Source organism: Danio rerio, chromosome 18 (genome assembly GCF_052040795.2).
Source record: "Danio rerio strain M-AB ecotype USA chromosome 18, GRCz13ab, whole genome shotgun sequence".
NCBI lineage: Eukaryota > Metazoa > Chordata > Actinopteri > Cypriniformes > Danionidae > Danio > Danio rerio.
Genome location: NC_141038.1, coordinates 36,545,403 through 36,569,445, shown reverse-complemented (window position 1 = coordinate 36,569,445; position 24,043 = coordinate 36,545,403). Strand labels below are relative to the sequence as shown.

Below are 24,043 nucleotides of genomic sequence, written 5' to 3'. Positions count from 1 at the left end.
AAATAAATAAACAGAATGGTAAAATGAACAAAAGTGCTTTTTTCTGCACTTCCCCATATCAAAGCTGATATATCAAAAGTCAAGCATGTAAAAAATACATAAATAAATAAATGACAAAATCAAATATATATATATATATATATATATATATATATATATATATATATATATATATATATATATATATATATATATATATATATATTTGTTTTTCTTCCCATTTTCTGTTTGACAGATATTTTTTTTCAACACATTTATAAACATAATAGTTTTAATAACTCATTTCTAATAACTGATTTATTTTATCTTTGCAATTATGACAGTAAAAATATTTCACTAGATAATTTTCAAGACACTAGTATTCAGCTTAAAGTGACATTTAAAGGCTTAATTAGGTTTTTTGGTTAACTAGGCAGGTTAGGGTAATTAGGCAAGTTATTGTTTAACGATAGTTTGTTCTGTAGGCTATAGAAAAAAATTGCCTAAAGGAGCTAATAATTTTGTCCCTAAAATGACTTTTAAAAAATTTAAAACTGCTTTAATTCTAGCCAAATAAAACAAATAAGATTTTTTTAGAAGAAAAAATATTATCTGACATACTGTGAAAATGCCCTTTATCTGTTAAACATAATTCGGGAAAATTTAGGGGGGCTTATAATTCTGACTTTAACTGTGTGTGTGTGTGTATGTGTGTGTGTGTGTGCGTGTGTGTGTGCGTGTGTGTGTGTGCGCGCGCGCGTGCGTGCGTATATTCTTTATTACAAAACTGTCTGTAGAATGTTCTCTTTTTTCTTTGAGAGAGTGAGCGAGATAATGGTTGACCACAATAATGTAAAATTAATTATTTTTGGTTTCTCTTCCCATGATGGCTTTTTTAGTGTTTCTTTCTGGATGTAAAATGATTATGTAACACTTTGGGGCAAATATGGCCACCAGCACTCCAAAACTAGAAGCTACGATAGCAAATATCTCCACAGCCACTGCATATTTTCCTGGAGAGCTCACATATGCTGGAACAAATGCAATCCATACAGCACAGAAGATTAACATGCTAAAAGTGATAAACTTTGCCTCATTAAAATTATCTGGAAGATTTCTTGCCAGGAAGGCTAGTAGAAAGCTTATTGCTGCCAACAATCCTATATATCCCAGCAGCAAAGAAAACCCAGCCACTGAGCCAATGGCACATTCATAGACTATTTTAGAGCGGACATACTGGCTATTTTTATGTGGTGTTGGAGGAGAAGTTGATAGCCAGACAGCACATATTACTACTTGGAGGGCTGTGAGGACTAGAACTGTACATCTTTGTTGAGCTGCTCCAAACCATTTCATTGCTCCTGTGCCCTCCGGCCGAGAGGAGTTGAACACAGCTATCACCACCATAGTCTTGACCAGAATGCTGGAGATGCACAAGACAAAACTTATGCCAAACACAGCATGTCTTAATTGACACGTCCACAACTGTGGCTGACCAATGAACAGCAGCACACACAGGAAACACAGTTTGAGTGACAAAAGCAGCAGGAAGCTGAGCTCTGAATTGTTGGCACGTACTATAGGAGTGTTACGGTGAAAAGTAAAGATTATCATCACAAGAGCACAGAAGCAGGTTCCTAGCAAGGATGCAGTGGTCAGAGAGATGCCTAGAGGATCTTCATATGATAGAAACTCTATTTCTTTAGGAACACACTGATCTTTATTAAAATTGGACCAAAATTCATCTGGACAAACTGTGCACTTAATAGCATCTGTTGGTACAAAACTTGTAATTAGTAGATGTTCTCTTAACCTTTGTTCAATTCATTTGTTTATTTCTATAATACAATTTTGTATACAATAATATTCTCACCTGTTGTGTTAGAAATTTCACCATCTCCACATGTCAGGCAGTCAAAACAGCAGACAGGAAAGCCCTTCCTCATGGCTTTTCTGGTGCCTGGGGGACAGCTCTCACTGCACACAGACCGTGGGGCCTGAAAGTGACATCATCCAGTATCAGTCATGCTTCTGTCATCTTTCACATTATGACAAGCTCGACTTTTCTAATTGTTGTCATCTGTAAGCTTTGAGTAGTATTTAGACTTAAAATTACCAGAAAAAAAAAAAAATTTTTCATCCTCATTCAGTCTGAGCACCATTCCTGTTGCCACCTCATCATTTACTACACCAATAGTGTGAAGTTTAATTGATTCTTCAGAGCTCGGCTGCCAGTTCAGAACATCATAAATGGCAAGAGCATCTCCATTATTGTCAAATGACACAGGATCCCCAAAGCCTGTGGTAAAATTCACTTTTTTTAGGTAGGGAACCAGCTGTAGATTGTAGACAGGACAGATGTTAAACACACACACACACATACATATATATACATACAGGGCTTGATATTAACTCCCACCAGCACTCCAAATGAGGGTAGATTTCAGCTATGGCTGGCTGAAAATATCTTTTAAGTTGACAGGGCTGTCTCATCCCTAAAGATTAGAATTCAGTTTAAGAGCATTTCTATATGCCATATGCATGCAAATGTGAACTTAGAACCGAGAAGCAGCACGATCAATAACTGTTTGTGCAAGCAAATGAAAACAGATGAATACCGAATGAGAGGATGATCAGGTGCAGGGTGAAACACAGGCGATCCTCACTCACTGACGTTGTGAGCTAGGCACAGCTGATGTGATGTGTGCGAATGCTTAAAAGCTTCCGTTTCCTTGTGCAAAACAAACGTGCCTGGAAACGCAACTGGTGCAGTCCTTCCTTTTTGAAATAGATTGGAAAAGAGCGTTGCTCGTGCACCCTCAGTCCTGCTGCTAACAAGAGATCTCCAAATTTTTTTGTATGCAGCAGCGGTTGCAGCTTTCACTTTTACCACTCTTTGACCAGATTATTATTGGGCCTAACGTTAACCATGTGCACATAATCATCATTTTACTATCGCACACATAATGTCTTTTACCTACTTTCTTTTGCTTGCAGTTATTTTTGTTAATATGGCTTAATTATCATGCTTTACAATAACATTGCTTTGATAAGAGATTCACTCTCCATGTATCTATAGTTACCTGATGATCTGGGACCTTTAGTTTGCACAAACTACTGTTTATAGTTTTAGATACATGAGAATGATTTTTTAAAATGTCAATTGTATTTAAGAACATTTTTTGTTGAATAAAATGTGTGTGTATGTAGCTATGTTTACTTTGTTTTGACATTTTTTTAAATGCATGGCATGGGAATAATTATTTTGGTGTGGCCAGAAAAAAAGGTAAATCCTTAGTGTTGAGCCCTTAGTAAAATAAAACAAAGTAAAGGAGACTTGTGGACATAACACATAATTTAAATCAAGCAATTTTAGCATGCCAAAGTCAAATTTCTGCATATAAAATATATTTTCTCAACAACAAAATTGTGGCTAATAAAAATGGTGAGTTGCTAGTATGTTGAAAATCTACTGAATCTTAATGCCAAGCCCTATATATATATATATATATATATATATATATATATATATATATATATATATATATATATATATATATGGCATTTAAATAATTATAAGGCACATATTGTGCTTGTCCATATTCCATTCCCCTGCACTGTACCTGTGGGTCTTACCTGCCAGGGTTTTAGATCAGTTATGTCAGCACAGCTGTTCTCACTGAGTGGTCCTCTCTTCTCTTTACACTGCATCAGGTCATGAAGTGCATGGGCCAGGGCATAAACTGCTTTATACACATTATAAGGTGCTCTCAATCCTGAAACATCAGTGTAAGGTGTGTTTGTGATGCTCAGGTCCTCCTGTCCTGTACACACCTTTTTCATTTGTTGAACAAATGTCACTTCATCCCCAGTTTCAAAACTGCACCCGAACATGGTCTCCCAGAATATCCTCACTATATTATTTCTTTGGTCACTCTTGGGATGAAGACGTAACAGAAAACTATGAAGGCCCTGGATTTCTCCACGCCTAATAGCAATGCCCAACGTTCCTTTTAGAAAGGGCTGGAAATATGGTGTGCGAAATACAGCTGAGGTGACCCAGGCTTCACTCGCTATCCACTGCCTGCCTGTCAAATTCTGTAACACCACCTCATTCATTAAAGGTATCAATACAGATGAAGCTGAAAAAACAACCACTACTCTAGCTGTAGAGGCCTGAATTACTCCCATAATGTGATCAATAACTCTGGGGTTGTTATCTTGGGGCAGGATTTCAGAAAAAGCAACACAATGTCCAAACAACTGCATTTCTTGATGAAAGGACTGAGCTGCGTAGATACCATAGTCATTATTACTGTAAATCAGACCAACCCAGGTCCAGCCAAAATGCCTCAAGGTCTGAACCATAGCTCGCACCTGGAAGGTATCACTTGGAATTGTTCTGAAGAAGGAGGGGTACTTTTTCTTGTCACTTAAACAAGAGCAAGTGGCGTAGTAGCTAATCTAATTAGAAAAGATATAGGGCAGAACAGATGAAAGAACATGTTAAAAATGTGACAGATGAGACAAAATATGTATACAGACAAATAAAACAAATACTTATTCAGCTTTAAATCTACTGTTAAAAAGATAATCTTTTTAAAGGCTCATACCATAGGCAGCCGAAAAAGCCCCAGAACACTGGAAATTGCAATAGAATGTGTAGATCCTGGATCACCTATGAGTCCAATAACTGGTGGTGGGCCTTTACAGTTGAGGTCAGAGATGGTCTCTTCTGTCCCACTTATCAGAGCTGTAGCTGCCCGAAATGCCACTCCAAGCCTTAAACAGTTGTCATAGATCTGGTAACCAAGTGTGATGTTAGGCAGCAGGTTGGGATTGCTATTAATCTCACTGATGGCAAAAACCATTGTTAATGCCTGCTGGAAGCTTGTCATGTAAAAGCTGGAGAAGAAAATTGAAATTGTATTTATTATCATTAGCACAAAATTACAGTAAAAAAAAATATGTCTTTAATGATTTTAGTTCTGTAACACGTAAGAATACCAGAGAATGTTACAATCTATATATAGTTTGAAAAAATAGCCATAATAATTCCAAATGAACAATTGTTCAGTAGCTGTGGTCCAGACTCACAGTTCACAGTTTGGTAGATTTGGCTGCGTTCTGAAACTTATCTCAGGGTATACTTTCAGGTACCTCTGAATCTCAAAAAGACCACCAATGACAAAGTCTCCATCCTGGTGCATCCCATTTAATGTAAAGTGTCCTTGTTGCTGACAGGTACCTGAACTAACCATCAAAGTTACGCAGATGTAGTTACAAGACAGGAACAAACAAAAAAGTAGAATCGCCCACATCCCTCTGTCTTTATCTGTGTGTGTCTCTCTTCACTCAGCTCACTGATTTATCGATTAAGATTTTGTGTGGGAGTTTTTTTTTTTTTTTTTGAAGAGAGAGAGAGAGAGACAGAGAGAGCAGGTGGTGCTATTGCTCTTTATAAATAACATCATAATGTTTGCCAGTTTGTATTCCACTACTTCCCAATTATTATAAAACATTTATTATTCACAGTTATTATTATTTAATTATAACAATTATTATTAAAATAGATTATTCATTCATTCATTTTCTTTTCAGCTTAGCCCCTTTTTTATTCTGGGATCGCCACAGCGTAATAAACTGCCAACTTATCAAACATATTATCCAACAACAGTTTCGTGCATCACCACCAGGTGGTGAGAATGAGCAGTGCAGTGCGCTCAGACTATGCATTTGAAGCAGCCGAAGAAGAGACTTCAGAACGCTGGTGGGTGATTCAGCGCGGATGGAGGAGCAACGAGTGAACTGAGGCAGACTGACTAATTAATTATGAAAACATAATACTTCAAACTGTCAATTTATTTGAGATTTTGCAGGAGCTGTCAAAGAGTGCAACCTATTGAAACATTGCTCACTAGCACCCCCCAGTATGCAAAGTTCTGTCGTACGGTGATCTGAGACATTTAAAAAAAGAGATTGGTCAACGTTTTCAATTTCTGTCCAGAGAGGTCATGTTTTGTTCCTCTATTGGTCTCACACAGTCAAGTGATGCAATTTAGCAGGTCAGAGTTCACCAAGCTTGAACTTTCCAACACAGTGAACTGCGAAACTCACATGAACTTGCGTTTCCAGTCTGATGCATTCGTGTGTGTACAAATGGAAGTCTGAGGGGAGAAAAGTGCAGTGTGACCGCAGTTTAAGCCGAAAAGAAAATGAATGAATTAATGAATAATGGTCAATGGTGCAAGGGATGGAAAGACAAAAACAAGCTTGCAGAAATTTTTCAACTGGTCCCAGATAGCAAAATACACTCGGGCCAGTTCCGGCTAGATTGTCGCCTGCCGGAGACTAACCCCTCGGCCCAACTTCGGCTGCCGGACTCGGGCCGGATGCCTGTGGACTCACTGCCCGATTCCGGCCCGAATCAAGCGGGCCAGATGCGGCGGCCGTAAGCGAGCCGACGCTGCGCATCCGTGCCGAAATCGGCGCGAGGGTAATGTGCGCTGCGGCCCGGAGCTGGCGCGACTCTGTATTTATACACCTTATAAAACCTTTTGGTATTACATTGGTACTTGATATATGGTATTACAACCATTTGAATTTATATAACAGCAAACACAGGCTATAATGTAAACACAAAGTGTAAGCACTGCGTTTAACCTTTGAATAAAGTGCAAACTGCATACATATTCTGTAACGAAAATAATCAGACAAATGACAAAATAAATAAATGTTAAACGTTTATTAATTGCATGAAAAAAATAGTACTAAAATTTTATAAATAATTTTGTAGTGCACAAGAATATCAATATAAAAACAACAATAAAACAACACAATAAAGACACACAGAAAGATTTAAACAAAAAATCTAAAAATTACACACAAACACAGATGTTTTTAAAACAACCCTGTTTTCCCAATAGACTTGAATTAAAAATTTGTAAAAAAACAGCTAAATTTTATATAAACCTAAATATAGAAACCAATTTAAGATATAGCAAGAAACATCTTAAAAATACCAATGACAATCCGTAAAATATACAAGTCAAACTTGTAAAAAGTACTGCAGAATTCTGAAGAAACATCTTGAAACATTTTTAAATAAAACATTAAAATAATAATAAACAAATATATATATATATATCATTGCAGAAGTATAAAGTCAAACTTTTTTTTAAATAAACTTGAACAAAATCAATTGCACAAACAGCAAGACATGAGTGAGATGATTATACATTTCATATATATACACGTCTTGTGCAATTTTATATTTATAATTTTATTTGTATTACGTTTATTTAAAATGTATCAAGATGTTTCTTCAGAATTTGGCGCACACACATACATACATACATACATACATACCATACATATATACACACACACACATGTATATATAAATGCAAATGAAAGAAACAAATTGTTCAAGTATCAGGGAACATCCTAATACACTTAAAATGTTGTTTAAAAAATAAAACAAAATAGTGATGTAGACATTTGACACATTAGCTTTCTCTTCTTTCTTCCTCCATCCCTGTCAGGGGCAAGTTGTAGCTACCTTGTAATGCATTTTTCCACTTCTTTATCAGTGGCGTGGTATGGACATTTGTCCTCACTCCATCTGTGATAAGATAAACAGATAATTAGTAGTGAACAAGTACTAATGTAAAAAAAAAAGAAAAAATTAGGAAAAAAGTAGGCTACCTACGAAGCAAAAAAAAAAAAAAAACAATAAAAAAAAACAAATAAACTTAAAACACTTTGAAATTAGCAAGAGCTTGAACTTACCAGTTTCTTCATTTGTTCAGGCTGCTCCTTTAGTTGATTTTCAAGCTTTTCCAAATCAAATTGGCCAAAGGAAGGTCAAATGTGTTTACATCTGGAATTTCATCACGTCTGTTTTGGTTTTGTGAGAATCAGGCCCAGCTGCTGCTTTATGACGTTGCATGATTTTAAAACTTCAGTCAGTCGTGCTAAAAAAGAAAAATAACAGATTAGTAAAAATCAACCTGTAGCTTATTCTCATACAACTTCTGTAAATACAACAGTGGGTTAGACACTGCTGATATTCTCTAGTTGATCTTTACTTTCTAGCTGCATTAAACCTTAACAAATTTAGTGATGTCTTCAATTCTTACAAAGACATCACGAGATGCAATAAGTTCTGTCTTGATCTCAAACTGCACTAGAACAAAGACTGTAAATGTTCATAGGTGTACAGCAGGAGTGTCCAAACTTTTTGGGCCGAGGGCCAGATGCAAAAAAAACAAACGTTGTTGCGGGCCAAATTTTACATACATCACACAGACACGTGTATATATATATATATATATATATATATATATATATATATATATATATATATATATATATATATATATATATATATATATATATATACAGTTGAAGTCAGAATTGTTAGCCCCCCTAAATTATTCGCCACCGTTTATTTTTTCCCCAATTTCTGTTTAACGGAGAGTTAAACATTTTTTTCCACACATTTCTAAACATTAGTTTTAGTAACTCATTTCTAATAACTGATTTATTTTATCTTTGCCATGATGACAGTAAATAATATTTGACTAGATATTTTTAAGACACTTCTATACAGCTTAAAGTGACATTTAAAGGCTTAACTAGGTTAATCAAGTTAACTAGTCAAGTTAAGGTAATTAGGCAAGTTATTTTATAACAATGGTTTGTTCTGAAGACTTAAGGGGCTAATAATTTTGACCCTAAAATGGTTCATAAAAAAAATTAAACCGCTTTTTATTCTAGCCGAAATAAAACATAAGTCTTTCTCCAAAAGAAAAAATACTATCAGACATCCTGTAAAAATGTTCTTGCTCTGTTAAACATCATTTGGGAAATATTTAAAACAGAAGAAATAAATCATTGAGGGGCTAATAATTCAGACTTCAACTGTGTGTAGACAGACAGACAGACAGACAGACAGATAGATAGATAGATAGATAGATAGACAGACAGACAGACAGACAGATAGATAGATAGATAGATAGATAGATAGATAGATAGATAGATAGATAGATAGATAGATAGATAGATAGATAGATAGATAGATAGATAGATAGATCATAACAAGAACTGCTGCTTAATTGAATGCATGTAATAGCGACACCCGGTGGTTATTTATTGAATTACGTTCATTTTTGTATAGCGGGCCAGATTCTATTGATATTTATAAAAAGCCTTGCGGGCCGTAGTTTGGACACGCCTGGTGTACTGGAATGTACAGTATCTGTGCATCTTGATGGTGGTCTTAAGATTTCTGCCATAGTCATTGATGGTGATGGTACTTGTGGTACTTGTACTTCTGCATTGATTTCTGAAATCTTCATACCTGCCTTTTATCCAGCCTCTTTGTTCCAAGTAATTTTTCTTCATCATGGTATAGATGTGTCTATACTGTCCCTTAATCAGATACATTTACAAAACAAAACATCACTTTAGTATAGTGCCAGGGCAAAACTCACAGGTTGTAATAGATCAATGACATAATGTTGACAGTATGTGTTTAAAATAATTGCAAACAAACCTGTTCTGTCTTTAGATGTATGACAGGCAATCATCGTCCTCATCTGTCTACCAGTCAGAAATCACAGTTGCGTGTGGATGTTTCGCGCTTCCTCATATGCATCTATAATAAAACATCACATTGTTGTTAACCTCCCGTAAAGAAAAGTTCAAATCCTGAAATACTATCAAAGTTAATTATTGCATATAATACCTATAGTGTAAATAATCAGTACACAGAAGGTTGCACAAGATTTATTCGGAGATTCATGCAGAGTGACAGCCTTATGAATCTGAGACATAGATTTGTAAGATGGTCAAGCACATGCATTATTCTGTACCCATGAAGATTAACCTACCATTGTGAAAAATGTTTGATGATGATAGCCAATAACAATAAACCATTTCAGCTGTTTGTGAAGCAATTAGTAATGTAATGTCTGAAAAGCTCAATCTATGTTGAAAATGTATCAGCAGTTTACAGCTTATAATGGACTTTTGCACACAACTATAACATGTTTATTCATGTTCAAAAGAGTGTGCCATTGACTTCTTTGGTTGTGATGTGCTGCAAAATGATCTCACTAACCTTTGTTAAACAAGAACAATAAGACTTAACCAACAAATATTGTTACCCATTCATTTAAATCAGAATTTATCACTGTCAATAACATAAAAATAAAAAAAAAACATCAAAATCTGCTTTAAGACGTTCAGTTTTACATTAACTGACCATTACAGCTTGAACAAAAGATATAATTGATTCACATAGGCTAACACATATGAATTAAAGTGCATAGTAATATATTTCTCTTGGATAATTTAAAGAGAATAGGAAACAGTCGAGTTTCGATCATTTTTCGTGACTAACTGCATAAACAAGATAAACAATAATATTTTATTAATCCAAAACGATTAGTTTTTATTTACACATAATCACAGATTAATACTGTTGGATAAGTATACGCCTGTACAATGATTTTTTCAACATCCACGGTACTTTATAATGTTAAATCAGGAAAAAAACACGTTTTGCCAAGTTAGTTAATGGATTCGTCTACAGAAACTTTCTTTAACGCAAAGTTAGCATACACACAAATTCGTTTCATGTTTCTTTAAAATAATTAAAATAGTTTTCAGTTACTACACACGTTACAATCTAACATTGTGTAAAAGGAAAAGGAACTTTCAGACGTGTTTGTAACTGTTAGCGTTAGCATACATTAGCTCCAGTCGTGTTTCTTAAAGCAAGTTACGTTTCGTATCAAACTGTTTTAAATTACTAAACGCTGTTACAACCAAACACCGTGGAAATGTTTTAAGCTCTAAATTCGCTAATTATACAGAACACAAGCAGTAAAAAGCTTACCTTTCTGACCGGAATCCACGCGAAATCTTTGAAAAACCAAACTTTTTCTTCTTGTGATCTTCGTGCCATGGTGGTTGACAACCAGCTTTTTGGAGCATTACCGCCACCGTCTGGATTGGAGTTTGGATCAGGAGTTTAGTAACGCATGTGTTTATTATGAAACCAACTTCTGCTTTAAAAAAAAATCAGTCAGAACAGGAGCGTGCTATCTCAAAAATAAGCGAATTTTACATAGTTTTTCTCTAGATGACATGTATAATCTATTTATAAATAATATTGTTTTGTTTGCGTCTAAACATTGCGACCATCCACACTAAATATTCTTTTTTTTTTTTTTTTTTGCTATCGTACCATGAATATTTTCTCAAATTATCATTAAACGTGGAGCAAACAGATTACTAGATAAAATAAGAACTTAATCAGTTGCCATCAGCTGAGTCCTTGCCAGAAGCGGCCAGGATATGGTTGACCGGAATCGGGCCAGTGCTTTACAGCCGCATCACAACCGCATGTGCGCGAGCGAGCTGCGGGCCGCACTCGGCCCGGATAACACTCGCCGATGCCGAGTCGGAGCCGGAGGCACCGTGGGGCAGCCGAGCTCGGGCCGATTACTACCTGCTATCTGGGGTTAAGCAAAAGAATACTAATGTTGTTCTATTGGAAGAGACACATAGCAATGGGAAAATACAGCAATGTGGGCCATGGAAAGGAATGGGCTGTCTTTTTTCTTTTTCTTTTTTTTTGCTCTCAATAATTTACTAAAAGCAGAAGTCACTGTACTTTTTTCCTAAAGGTTTCACTGCAGTCTCTACTGAAGTTGAAAAGATTTAAAGAAATTTTTTTAAAAATAAAGTTGTTTTATAAAGTGTTTATATCAGGCCCTTAGCCTGATGAAAGGGGTGGTCCTTTTTCCTCAAAAAGTGGACCTTTTGCAGTTATTGTCACACAACCAGCGATCGCTTTCCAGAGATCGCTGGTTCTCACACGAACTCTCAGGACTTCCGCTCCTCAGCCAGAGCCGCCGCCTGAGCTTCCCGAACGGCCGCCGCCGCCTGAGCTTCCCGAATGGCCGCCGCCCCTCGCCTTGCTGGTCCCAACCCGGCTCCTCGCCCTGCCGGCTCCCTACAAGCCTCCAACCCTGCCGGCTCCTCGCAGTACTCCAGGTCCTTCGCTGCCACACGATCCAGGACCACTGGCTCCACTCTCCGGGTCTTCCGCAGCTCCAGTCTCCAGGCCCTCCGCAGCTCCACGCCCCAGGGATGCCCCAGCTGCATGGTCCTGGCCCTCCATCCCTCCCCCTGTTCCGCCTCCCGCCTGAACAGTAGTGGAGTGTCTAGAATCCACTCCTAGAGGGGGGGCTATGTCACACAACCAGCGATCGCTTTCCAGAGGTCGCTGGTTCTCACACGAACTCTCAGGACTTCCGCATTCCCCAGGACTACACATTCATACATGCACTGCTCCCAGACACACACGCCTGCTCAGACATCTATCCTGATTGCATCACCAGCTGGACCTTGTTCACAGACTGATTCCACTCCATTCAAAAGCCACTCATTGACGCTACCAGTTTGCCGAGTCTTGTTTGCTTCCTAGTAACATTACAACGCGTTTCCCTGTCTTGTTTCTCCGTGTCTCGATCCTAGCCTTGTACCTTTGTTATCCTGTTTAGCCGCCTGCCTTTCGACCTTTTGCCTGTTTAACGTTTACGATTCTGGACTGCCTTCATATAGCCATTTGCACCTGATGACCACTGCTTGCCTGACTTTGAATAAAACTGCATATTGGATCTTACCTCCTGTTGTCCACTGTCAATCCACCCCAGTCGGTAACAGTTATATACCTCAGTTTCTATTTAACTATGAGATTTAAATACTCTATTCTAGATGCTTTGCGGCTCCCGAAAAATATTTCTAAATCAGTAAATCTTCTTTTGGAGTGGGATAAGAAAGGGCAAGGGAAGTTGATTTTCCACAATAGGCAAGGCAAGGCAAGTTTATTTATATAGCATATTTCATACACAGTGGCAATTCAAAGGGCTTTACATAAACAGGAAATAAAAAGACAAGTTTAGGAACAAAATGCAGACAATAAAAATTATTAAAAGCAGATAAAAACAAATTAAAATGAGTTAAAATAGGTTATACAAGGATGAAAAAGAAAACAAAAAACATAATAGTGCGATCTGTCGGACGCAGCACAGTGCTCATTTAGTAAAGGCACAGCTAAACAGATGTGTTTTTAGTCTCGATTTGAATGTGCCTAATGTTGGAGCACATCTGATCATTTCTGGAAGCTGATTCCAGCAGTGAGGAGCATAGTGGCTGAAGGCAGATTCACCCTGCTTTGACTGAGCCCTTCGAATTTCTAGTTTATAAGATCCTAAAGATCTGAGTGATCTGTTAGGTTTGTATTCAGTGAGCATATCTGTAATGTATTGAGGTCCTTGGCCATTTAGTGATTTATAGACCAGTAATAATACTTTAAAATCTATTCTGAATGTAACTGGCAGCCAGTGTAAAGACCTGAGGACAGGTGTGATGTGCTCTGATTTCCTGCTTCTGGTCAGAATCTTGGCTGTCTTTTTGGGAAGGCCAGTGAGGAGTCCATTACAGTAATCCACCCTGCTGCTGATAAAAGCATGAACAAGTTTCTCTAAGTCTTCACTGGAAACAAAGCGTCTGATTCTTGCAATATTTTTGAGATGATAGTATGCTGATTTACTGACTGCTTTGACATGACTGTTGAAACTTAGATCTGACTCCAGAGTCACACCAAGATTCTTGACCTTATTTTTTGTCGTTTGACCTTTAGAGCCAAGGTACGCATTCACCTTGAGAACCTCATCTCTGTTCCCAAACGCAAGGACTTCAGTTTTCTCTTTGTTTAACTGAAGAAAATTTTGGCACATCCAATTGTTAATTTCATCAATGCATTGGCAGAGGGTGTCAATGGGGCTGTAGTCATTAGGCAGTAAGGCTAGGTAGATCTGGTAGATCTAGGTAGATCTAGGTAGCTAGGTAGATCTATGTAGCATTGAAGTTCCCTATGCGAAGAGGAAAGCTCCGGTTACTAATGTAACCCTCGTTCCCCGAGGGGGTAAACAGAAATGCTATGCTCTTTCGCCATAATGACTGCCTCTTAGCTGTGGGTTTAAGTCTCTTCAGCCAAAATAAGGATGCCTCAGCCTTGCTCTTACTGTGCTTATATTGGCAAACTGATTGCATTGAGCATAAGCTGCGCAAGCTGATGCTGTCAACTCATTGGCATTTCATTGGACTAATTATATACTCTTTTCAGAAGATTGGCTTTCTGAACGAAATGTCCTTGGATTCTTGGATTCTCCACAATAGCATTTCCAAGGTTTACATTAGTAACCGGAGCGTTCTGTCTGGTTCTTTAATCTGATTGGCTGATAGCTGCCCAGAGATATTCTGCCAGTAACAGCACTCGACCAGCCTCCAAACCCTTGCGTATTACTCTACCCACATACAGCAACAAGCAGATGACACTGTACAGTTTGACGACTATTCATGCTGTTGGACAACATAATTTACTTTTAAGGATTTTCTTTTGTCAAGAATGTAGTTTAGATTGCAACTATGCAGTTTATTTATAAGAATAGTGCCTATTTTAAAATATTTATAATTTCTGAGAGACAGCGCGTTGGCAGTCATTAGCTGATTATAATGAGTAGACCAAAGACAGTTGACATTTTCTATCCACAAGATGGTGACAGGACCACATAATAAGCCCTTAGAAATTTAAAACATTGTTTGTTTTCTCAAATTGACTGGCCATCTCAGCAAAAACATTATTTGAAATATGTCCATTTAGATTCGTATGAAAAAAATAGTTGACAATTTGTAAAAGTAATACAAACACTTTTAGATATTTTTTACACTGATAATGAACAGTTCATTCCTTCATTTTCTTGTCAGCTTAGTCCCTTTATTAATTCGGGGTTGCCACAGTGAAATGAACTTCTAACTTATCGCAGTGGATGCCCTTCCAGCCACAACCCATCTCTGGGAATCATCCACACACATTCACACACACAAACACGAACACACACACACTCATACACTACAGACAGTTTAGCCTACCCAATTCACCTGTACCACATGTCTTTGGACTGTGGAGGAAACCATAGCACCCGGAGGAAACCCACGCGAACGCAGGGAGAACATGCAAACTCCACACAGAAACACCAACTGAGCCGAGGATTAAACCAGCGACCTTCTTGTTGTGAGGCGACAACACTACCTACTGTGCTACAGCGTCGCCGTAATGAACAGTTACATTCTTTTAAACAATCACAGCTTGTGTTCTTACTGTTTTTAACTTGTAATATCAACACACTTGTTAAAGTGACAACAATTATTATAACTATTTGAATTTATTGCTACCTAAAACACCAACAATTATACATGTTAACAAATATCAGTATATTAACAGTAATGAAAAACAGTCTGAGCTACCAATTTACTCTACTAAGTGAAGCCTGCAGCCACTGCTCTTTTGAGACACTTTTTAAAAATTGCTAAAAGTAGCCAAATTAATTTTAAAAATTGCTAAATTTGTTGCTAGGTGCTTATGTAAAAAGTTGCTAGGGTAGTATGAAAAGTTGCTGAATCTAGCGACAAAATTGCTAAGCTAGTATCATAAAGCTAGCTCATAAAGAATGTATTTCCAGAGACCTATTGTTTACACCTTTTTACCATGGTACTTACACAGTCGTCAGAGTTAAAGACCAGTCGATGTCATAGCTTACAGTGTTACAGATAAAATGAGAACACAAACTAAATAAAAAGTCCAAGTTATAGTTACTAAAATCTAAACAAAGCCGAGTGTTTTGACCGTCTGCATGTCTCTCAGTCATTAGCTGCGTCCCAAATCGCATACTTATGCACTATTCTACGCCATTTTGTAGTATAAATAGTGTAAGTAGCATGTTCACACTGAAAACTCTATAAACATTAAGTGCACTTTAATTACCCGGATGATGCACTCATTCAGCCGCTAAAATGAAGTGTGTAATGATGGACACTTCACGCACTCAACGACCGCAGGTTTGCTTACGTAGCGGAAGGGGCGGAGCTATCGGGCGCACATGTTGAATAACTTTATTTATTTTGGATGGTGAAAGCAAAATTTTCCTACGAGAGTAAATATAGCGCCTCCCGATGGTGAATGCGGTTATACTCACGGCAAGTATTATTTGATAATTCGGTTGTTTATTTCACTGATTTGGCAACCGTCAAACGTCATCAGGGAAACAGTTTGAATTTCCGCTTAGTTAAAAAAAACATTAGTGTGCCATTTGGGACGACACTACATACATATACTATCCTGCTGAGTGTGTAAGTGCATAAGTACATAGTGCATGAGTGCATAGTGTGTAGTGTGCCATTAGGGACGCGGAGATTGCCATCGATCAGTCACTTCCTACTTCCCAGAAGTTTGACTGACAGAGAATTTAGTCAATGGCTGTGTGATTTTCTTGTTACTGCACACTTTTTGCTGTTACTGGCTGCAGTGAACTATCAATCATTACTCGATGCACCTGCCCACTGCACGGAGTGCATGCACAGCTGCTAACAGTTCAAGCCAACGGCAGAGCGGCTCGTTTGCAAAAAGTAAACAAAGGAGAATATTTCTGAGAGCTGATACTTACACAACATAGATGAAGTCTTACTTTCGTATACGAGGGAGATGGCTTGTGCCTAAAAGTGTAAATGTCTCTCTGCAACCCATAATCTTTCAGTAATGTTTAGCATTATCATGCAGTATGTTTGCCATTTATCTGAATGGCTATTGTTACATCAGTAAGCTAAGCTATGTGTATAAATTAGCATATGTAGGGCTGTGACGGTCACCGTGACAACCGCATGACCGCAGTTGTCCATGCCACCGGCGGTAGTATGTGACGTCACGCACTCTCGAGGAAACGTAAGTATTTTACGTTTTGTCAGCTTAGTGGCTAATTCGTATGAATTTGTACGAGTTTAGTGGGACGAAAATGTACTATTTTAAAAAGGAGGCATGGCACCCCACCCCTAATGCCTAGTTCAGACTGCGTGATTTTAGATTGAAATCACAGGCAAATCGCTGCTCGAGCACGTGTGTGACAATCACACAGTATGAACTATCAAAGACGCGATCTGAGAGAATCGCCGATGAGTCGCCGATGCCTGTGAGATATTTGGCGTGGTAAATATCTGGAGCTGTCGGCGATTCAAATCATGCCGTGTGAATTGAGTTTTGACTCAAAATAACATCAGCCATCGCCTACAGCCAATGAGAGAGCAGCTTTTACTTGTGTGTGCGTGTGTGTAAACCTGCTGCAGGTCAGCGGGAGGCTGGGGGAGAAGTTAAAAGCGCTCTTTTTCGGTTTATTTGGAACCACGAAATGGAGGAAAAACTAGTGGAGGTTTGACAGGGCTCAGGAGCAACCACGTCTGTTTGACGTTTCATACAGAAAAAAATTTGTTTATTATCAACTTAAGTTGAGGAGAAATGGCTTATTCCCTTTAAACCCAGGTGAGCAAACATGTACATGTTCTACCCCATTAAAGGCTTCTTTCTCATTATGTTGTTAATAACAAAAGATATACTACATGTTTTTGGCTGTGAGACGTAGTTTGGACGAAGTTGTCGGCGACTCTCCCTATAATAAAGTCATGCAATGTAAATGTCCATGTCGTCGAACCATCTTGCAGTGTAAACAAAGCAGCGACGAAACGCTAGCCCAGATAGTCATGCAGTGTGAAAACAGCTGTGACACGACAAGTTTTAAAGTCATGCATTCTGAACTCGGCATAACCGTCATTGCGTGATGAGCAAATTGTACTAAATAGTACAAATTAGATCATGTGAATTCTATACGAGTTAGCCACTAAATCAAAAAGATACGAATTGCCGTGACATTGCGTTGTCTAGAACAAACATTTCCATTACGTTGTCAAGTATAAGAATTAAGGCGCAATTCAGCAAGTTCCCAGTTCAGCCATGAATCTCATTGGAAAAGCAAATGTTACGTAGCCAATATGGGAACATTTTGGATTCGTGCCGAACTAAAAAGGCGAACCAATTAATTTGGATGAAGCGATTTTTAGGGTTTGTTTCAAAAAGATAAGTGTTAAATGGGCAAACACGTCGAACCTCTACAGCCATCTCCGGTAATGTCACCCAGCCACTTATAGCAAACTCATGTCTTCTGAACGCAAACACCCAGCTACTCAGCCAGGTATTGCAGAGGCCATTTCAAAAATTACCAAATACAGAGAAAGTGATAAATGGAAGACATTGACGAGAATTGTAGTGACATATTTAATAGTTGAAACCGTGCCGCTCCGCATTGTAGAGAAAACTGCGAACAGTAAAAAGTACAAACTCCCAAGCAGAAAATACTTTTCAAACACTGTCATTCGTCAACTATTCGACGAAACCAAGGAGAAAATCATCACGGAACTACACGACCTTGATTTCTTTTCTGCCATGACTGATATGTGGTCCAGCGTGAATATGACTCCAAGTCAGTCACAAACTCAATGTCAGGTGAGAAAGATAGAACGTTTAGAGCCATGGGTTTGTGCCAAAATTTGGTTACTGCATTCACCAACAGCTGGTCAAGAAAGAAGACACTTCGTGAAGAGCAAGAGGCCTTAAACCTACCAACGCACAGTTTGACACTGGTGAGTTGAAATAAATATTGTAAAATTAAAGGAGAGCGCAGGGCACAAAGTAATGAGATATAAAAATGTAACAGAGTTTATTTTTGACGTTCTGCCAATTATTGAAATAGTTCAGTGAAATTTAGATGAGAAACACAGGAGAAACCATTTTTTTGCAGCATAAAAGTATTTTTTATTATAGTGTATAGTTTTTTATTTTTAAAAAATCTGTGAAAGTATGTAATTAAAATACTATATTGTTGTGATTACCGTCTAGGCTAAAATATGGAATCATTTAATATTTTTATTGCTAATGGTGCAAATAAATGCATTGAATAATAATGTATAATAATGCAAATAAATCCAAATGTGTTTATCTAACAGATAAATAAATAAACAAACATGCTGTGTTATGTAGAATAAAACAATTAGTTAAGTACTGAGGGAAATACGATTTAAAGTAAACTGAATTTAAATTAATTGTGTGAAATCTGATTTCATAAGCATGTGTTACAACTAACCCTCTATGTTTTACAACTTGCCCTGCAGGTGGGGTAAATAGTAGGCCTAACATTTTTACTCTGGTCACTTTTGTCAATACTGCACAGAAACCAGCAATAGCCGGTGCTCATTTGTAGGAAAGGCTTGTGTATTGTTGGTAAAACAATATGATTTGTCCAATTCCAATTATTTTGTTCATTATTTGTCCTCGACCAAAAAGTGTTACTTTGAGCTCCGCTTTCCCCTATATACAATTATAAAATTAAATTAAAATATGTACATATAAAATACAAATTTAATTAATATACTTAGCCTATTACCTATTATTCACAGGCTGCAATGTCAGTTTCTCAGAGCTATAAATGATGTTATATGTGTGCGAGAGGCTTCTGTATTTTGTTCTTAAATGGTTTATATGAAACAATTTTAATGATCCATAATTTTTATGGTCACAAAAAACGTAACAAAGCTCAGTAAAGACTCTTTTTTTTTTGTTTTCTTTATAGGCTATATCAATTAGTAGGCTAAGTAAAATATGGTTTCGTTTATTTTGTTCCTTTTATTATTATTAATGTAAAGTGAAACCTGAAAAACATATAAAAAAAAACAAGGTTGTGTTTTTAAAGAGTCACATTTACATTTTCTAAACATAATTTAACGTTCTAATTTTGTCAGTCAACAGTTAAGGATTAACAAGTGTTGGCTGTCTGCCAGAAAAAAAAGCCCTGAAATAAAATTTAGGGACTATTTATTTATTATTCACAGTGCCAACAGGATTGTCCCACACGAGGTGGAAGTAAACAAAAAATGATCGAAAGGGTATTGGAGCAAGGCAGCGCAATTAAGAAAGCACTGGATGAACGAAAGCATCAACACCTGAACTTGACATGGCAGAACATCGCAGTGCTGGAGTTGATAAACCCAGCCCTTAAACTAGTTGCAGAATTGACAGATGTTTTATCGAACGAGAAGATTGTTACTGTTTCATCGGTTAGACCTGTACTAAGACTGTTGACCAACTATCTCCTTGACCCTTTGCTAGAAGACAGCGAGTTAACAAAAAACTCAAAACAAAGATGATTGCTGTCTTGGAGGATAAATACAAAGATTTAGAGGGGTAAAAAATGCTATCAAAAGCAACTTTGGATCCTAGATACAGAAATAGTTTTGAAGAGGAAGATATAACCGACGAACTCATAGAAGAAATAATGCACATCACTGAAGACCTGAAGAAAAATATCTGTGCATTTGCGCTACAAACATGCCGTCTGAACGTCTATTCAGTGCTGCTGGAAGCATTGTAACCCCAATTAGGAATTTGCTTAAACCGGACAAAGTCAACATGCTAGTTTTTCTGGCAAAGAATTTAAAATAGGCCATCAATAGAAAACAAGGAGAGTTAGTAGCCTACGCTGTTTTTTTTTTTCAACTTTTTTTTTTCGACATACATTGTTACTAGTAGGCTGATTTTTTTTGTTCTTCGTTTTCTTTTTACAATTATTACTGACTAGTGAAGTGTAATTTAGTCTATTTGTAAAGTTCTTAAAAATGTAATGTTTAATAATTATTATTATAATAATTTCAAGGAGTTAATGTTTATTTATTTAATTTATTTTATAAGCGGTATTGTATTGTTTCATTCAGGAAAGTTCATAAATAAATACATTTGTACGGATATTTAAGCATAATTCTTTGATTTTTGTTATTTCTTAATTTATACAAAAATGTAAATTAACGTAGGCAGGCTATTTGGGATGGGTACATACAGAGGCCTAATTTGTTGGTGGCACGGGAGGATTTTTTTTGCCATTGAATATTGTCCTCATTACTTCTACATAATTAAATAAATAAATACTTTGCGGAAAGTATGCAATAAAGGAAAAGCATGCTCTTAATCAATCTTCATAATCTCATTCGCAATATTGCGCCGACACAATCTCTAAAACATAAATTCTAAAGCAAGAGGAGTTATTAATTTGTTATGAATATTAGTTGTTAATTTTAATGATCATAAACACTAACTGCGTTTGTATGATTAACACCGTCACGGTGTCGGGTCTGCAATCTTTTCTCGTTGAACAACAGATTATCCAGGTGTAATGAGGAGTCTGACACAGAGGGATCCATTTGCAGTATATTTATTAAACACAGTTTAATCACAATCATACAGTAAGCACTAGTGTGCAAACTCACATCAAACGTCGTAATATTGGGTCTAAGGGCTGGCAGCTGGCTGTCAGGGATAGTGATAGCAGGCATGGGTCAGAGGCAGGCAGCGTGGATTAAAGGCAAGATACCAGGGAGGGTTCAAGGCTAGCAGCGTAGATCAAAGTCGAGGTACAAGGCAAGGTTCAAGGCAGGCAAGGCAAGGTCGAGGGACAGTCCAGGTAATAACGGGGAGATCAGACAAGGAGATGAAGGCTCAGTAATGTCAGCAAGGGCAGAACAAGACTTCGCACTGGAGTAAGTGTTTGGCCTGCTTATATGTGTTTGTGTGGTGATCAGTGAGATGTGCTGCAGGTGTGTTGCAATCAGTGTCTGAGTATGACGTAATGTCCGGTGACCTCTGCTGGCCAGCGAGGGGAATGACTGGGACAGAGTCGGTGACACCATGTCATCGCCATCTCCATGCAGGTTTTTTTATCCAGTTTTGTTTCTTTTTGCTACAAACAATATAGTATCGCTATAGCGAAGTGTCGTGCTATCATTTGTGCAGTATTACAGTCTCCTATAGATAACGTGATACGTTTCCTCGGGAACGAACATCCTAGTGTGTGATGCGCCATGAATTTCAAACCTTATGCATACATGCTGCTTGACTTCATAATTTGTTAGGTTTTTAAAAACCCTGTAGAGTGAGTCAGTCATTATAGTCGTGTGCATCAGAAAGAAAGGTTTCAGTGAAACAATAACAGCACATTCTAACACTGATTATTTTACAGCATGATTGACCCAAACCCGCCACCAGCACCGCCAGGCACGTGCACATATAAGGTTCAAGCTGTGCAGTGCACCCCCTGCTTCTCCACAAACAAGGAGAGGGAGAAATTCACAAGACATTGTCTCTAAAAAATAATTTCAGACATTTCATTTTGCATAATATTGTCATCAAATTCAAAACATATACTCAGGAGATGTGTAGCTTTTGTCCTATTACTTTTCTGTGTTGATCCAGGACTGATTTTACTTATTTTATTTATGAAATAATAAAATGTTTCAAGAGTTCACACTTAGCTGATGATTGATAGTAAAGCTAGTTTGGCGTGCTGTCCCGGGAGAGACCCCTGAGCTTACAAGATCCTCGGGCCCTGGGCTCCCTCCAGTTGCAAGGCGAGAGGGGAGTTTGAGCTCAGGTAGATCTCAATGACTCCCCTTCTTGCTTGTTGTAGCTAAGTGTCGGATATGTATGCTGAAAGGTGTACTCAGAGTTTAGCTAATGTATTTTGATTAATTGTATAGAGTGCTTGTTTTTGAACTGTGGGAGGTAACCGGAGGACCATTGGAAAACCCACGCGACCACGGGAGAATGAGCAAACTCCGCACAGAAATGCTGTCTGGTTTGGAAAGGAATTAAACCAGGGACATTCTTGCTGTGAGGCAGCAGCGCTAATCGCTGGCCACCATGAAGCCCATTTGAAAGGAGGGAAAGTAGGGTTGGGTGGGGGGGTTTCTTCAAGATGAAGATATTGAGATGAGAAAAGTCTGGTTATTTATAGTGAGTTAAGGATTGTCTGATAGGATAATCAGTCATTAGCTAAAGTTGGAACAGCTGTGAACAATCATAAGCACGTGATCCTCTCGAAATTTGTTTATAAATAAACTTCACTTCAAGAGTTCACACTTAGCTGATGATTGATAGTAGAGCTAGTTTGCCGTGCTGTCCTGGGAGAGAGCCCATTGCAGCTAGTTGTTTTTCAAGGGAAAGCTTATAAAGAATGTTTTTGCTTTGTGTAGGTTTTGCAGAAAACGCTTATTAGATATGGCGTACATATCATGTAATAACAACACACACACGCGTACATTGCTGTACATCACGGTTTATTTTGAAAGGTAAGAGTCCACAGAAAAACATCCCATCAAACACATTTAGTCCACCAACACAATAGTGTTGTATTATGGATGGTTATTCATTTGTTTATGTCACAATTTCTGCAGGAGACCTATTGTTTACACCGTTTTACCATGGTACTCACACGTGAAAACGCCGTTTTTGCGGTAAAAGGCAAGTTTATGTCATAGCTTACAGTGTTATAGATAAAACAAGAGCACAAACTGAATAAAAAGTCAAAGTTATTGTGGAGAGGTAAGCATGATCGAAAACCCAATAAAGGGGGAGAGCATGCTCAGAGCCCGGCGGCTAATCAGCAGGCCAATCCGAAATAATAAGCAACACCTGTTTATTCTAGTGATTGGACCGGAGAGACACCCGTCTTAAGGAGAACGGGAGGAACAGTCGAGAGAGAGAGAGCTGAACGACGGCCACATAGTGGGAGCTGTCCTTGCAGTTGTGATTAAAAAATAAAAAGATCTGTTACTTACCTCAACGCCGACCCTGTCTTCTTCTTCCCACACAAAGAACCTTTGTTACAGTTATAGTTACTAAAAGCTAAACAAAGCCGAGTGTTTTGGCTGTCCGCATTTCTCAGTCACTGCTCATTCAGAAGCTACTTCCTTCTTCCCAGAAGGTTGACTAAAAGAGAAACTAGCTAATGGCTACATGAATTTTGATCTTATTGATTGACTGCAATATTATTGCAATGTTAGTGGCTCAGAGAGCTGTCAATCATCACTCGATCGCACCTGCCCTCTGCAGCACAGCTGCGACAATTTAGGCTAACGACAGAGCGGCTCGTTTGCAAAAAGAAAACTGAAAGTGCATCGTCAAAAGTTGTAATCTGCTGAAGAGAGTTTTAGGACATTGTTTGAAACAAAGAGGAGAATATTTCTGAGGAGAGCTGATAGTTTTGATTTTTCTAACAGT

The 24,043-nt window shown here is 37.8% G+C and overlaps 1 protein-coding gene and 2 long non-coding RNA genes across 4 annotated transcripts; 1 reads left to right on the top strand and 2 right to left on the bottom strand.

Annotated features, from left to right (window-relative positions):
• Positions 1–837: 837 nt before the first annotated feature.
• Positions 838–5,240, bottom strand: olfcq10 (olfactory receptor C family, q10). Its single transcript, NM_001126451.1, has 6 exons — positions 5,077–5,240; positions 4,593–4,884; positions 3,616–4,443; positions 2,139–2,315; positions 1,853–1,976; positions 838–1,751 (listed from the first exon to the last, which is right to left on the bottom strand). Exons 1-6 carry the CDS (start codon positions 5,238–5,240, stop codon positions 838–840), a joined length of 2,499 nt encoding a protein of 832 aa, NP_001119923.1.
• A 2,027-nt stretch (positions 5,241–7,267) lies between these two features.
• On the bottom strand, positions 7,268–10,957 carry LOC137488225 (uncharacterized). Of its 2 annotated transcripts, none has more exons than XR_015515092.1 (4): positions 9,539–10,957; positions 9,344–9,414; positions 7,771–7,955; positions 7,268–7,603 (listed from the first exon to the last, which is right to left on the bottom strand). It is a non-coding gene; the product is annotated as an uncharacterized LOC137488225 (long non-coding RNA). The 2 variants fall into 2 exon arrangements; XR_015515093.1 differs by having other exon boundaries at positions 7,465–7,603; positions 9,348–9,414.
• Positions 10,958–12,458: 1,501 nt separating this feature from the next.
• Positions 12,459–24,043, top strand: LOC141378714 (uncharacterized). The gene is made up of 3 exons (XR_015515119.1): positions 12,459–12,823; positions 12,955–13,098; positions 21,640–24,043. It is a non-coding gene; the product is annotated as an uncharacterized LOC141378714 (long non-coding RNA).

What these genes read in the sequence shown, in the direction of transcription:
- olfcq10 (NM_001126451.1), bottom strand. Translation starts at nt 5,240, where the DNA reads ATGGTTAGTTCAGGTACCTGTCAGCAACAAGGACACTTTACATTAAAT. An exon ending in ATGAGGTGGCAACAGGAATG is followed by an intron (nt 1,977 to 2,138) that starts GTGCTCAGACTG and finishes TGTCACTTTCAG; the next exon opens with GCCCCACGGTCTGTGTGCAG. An exon ending in TGAAATTTCTAACACAACAG is followed by an intron (nt 1,752 to 1,852) that starts GTGAGAATATTA and finishes TTGTACCAACAG; the next exon opens with ATGCTATTAAGTGCACAGTT.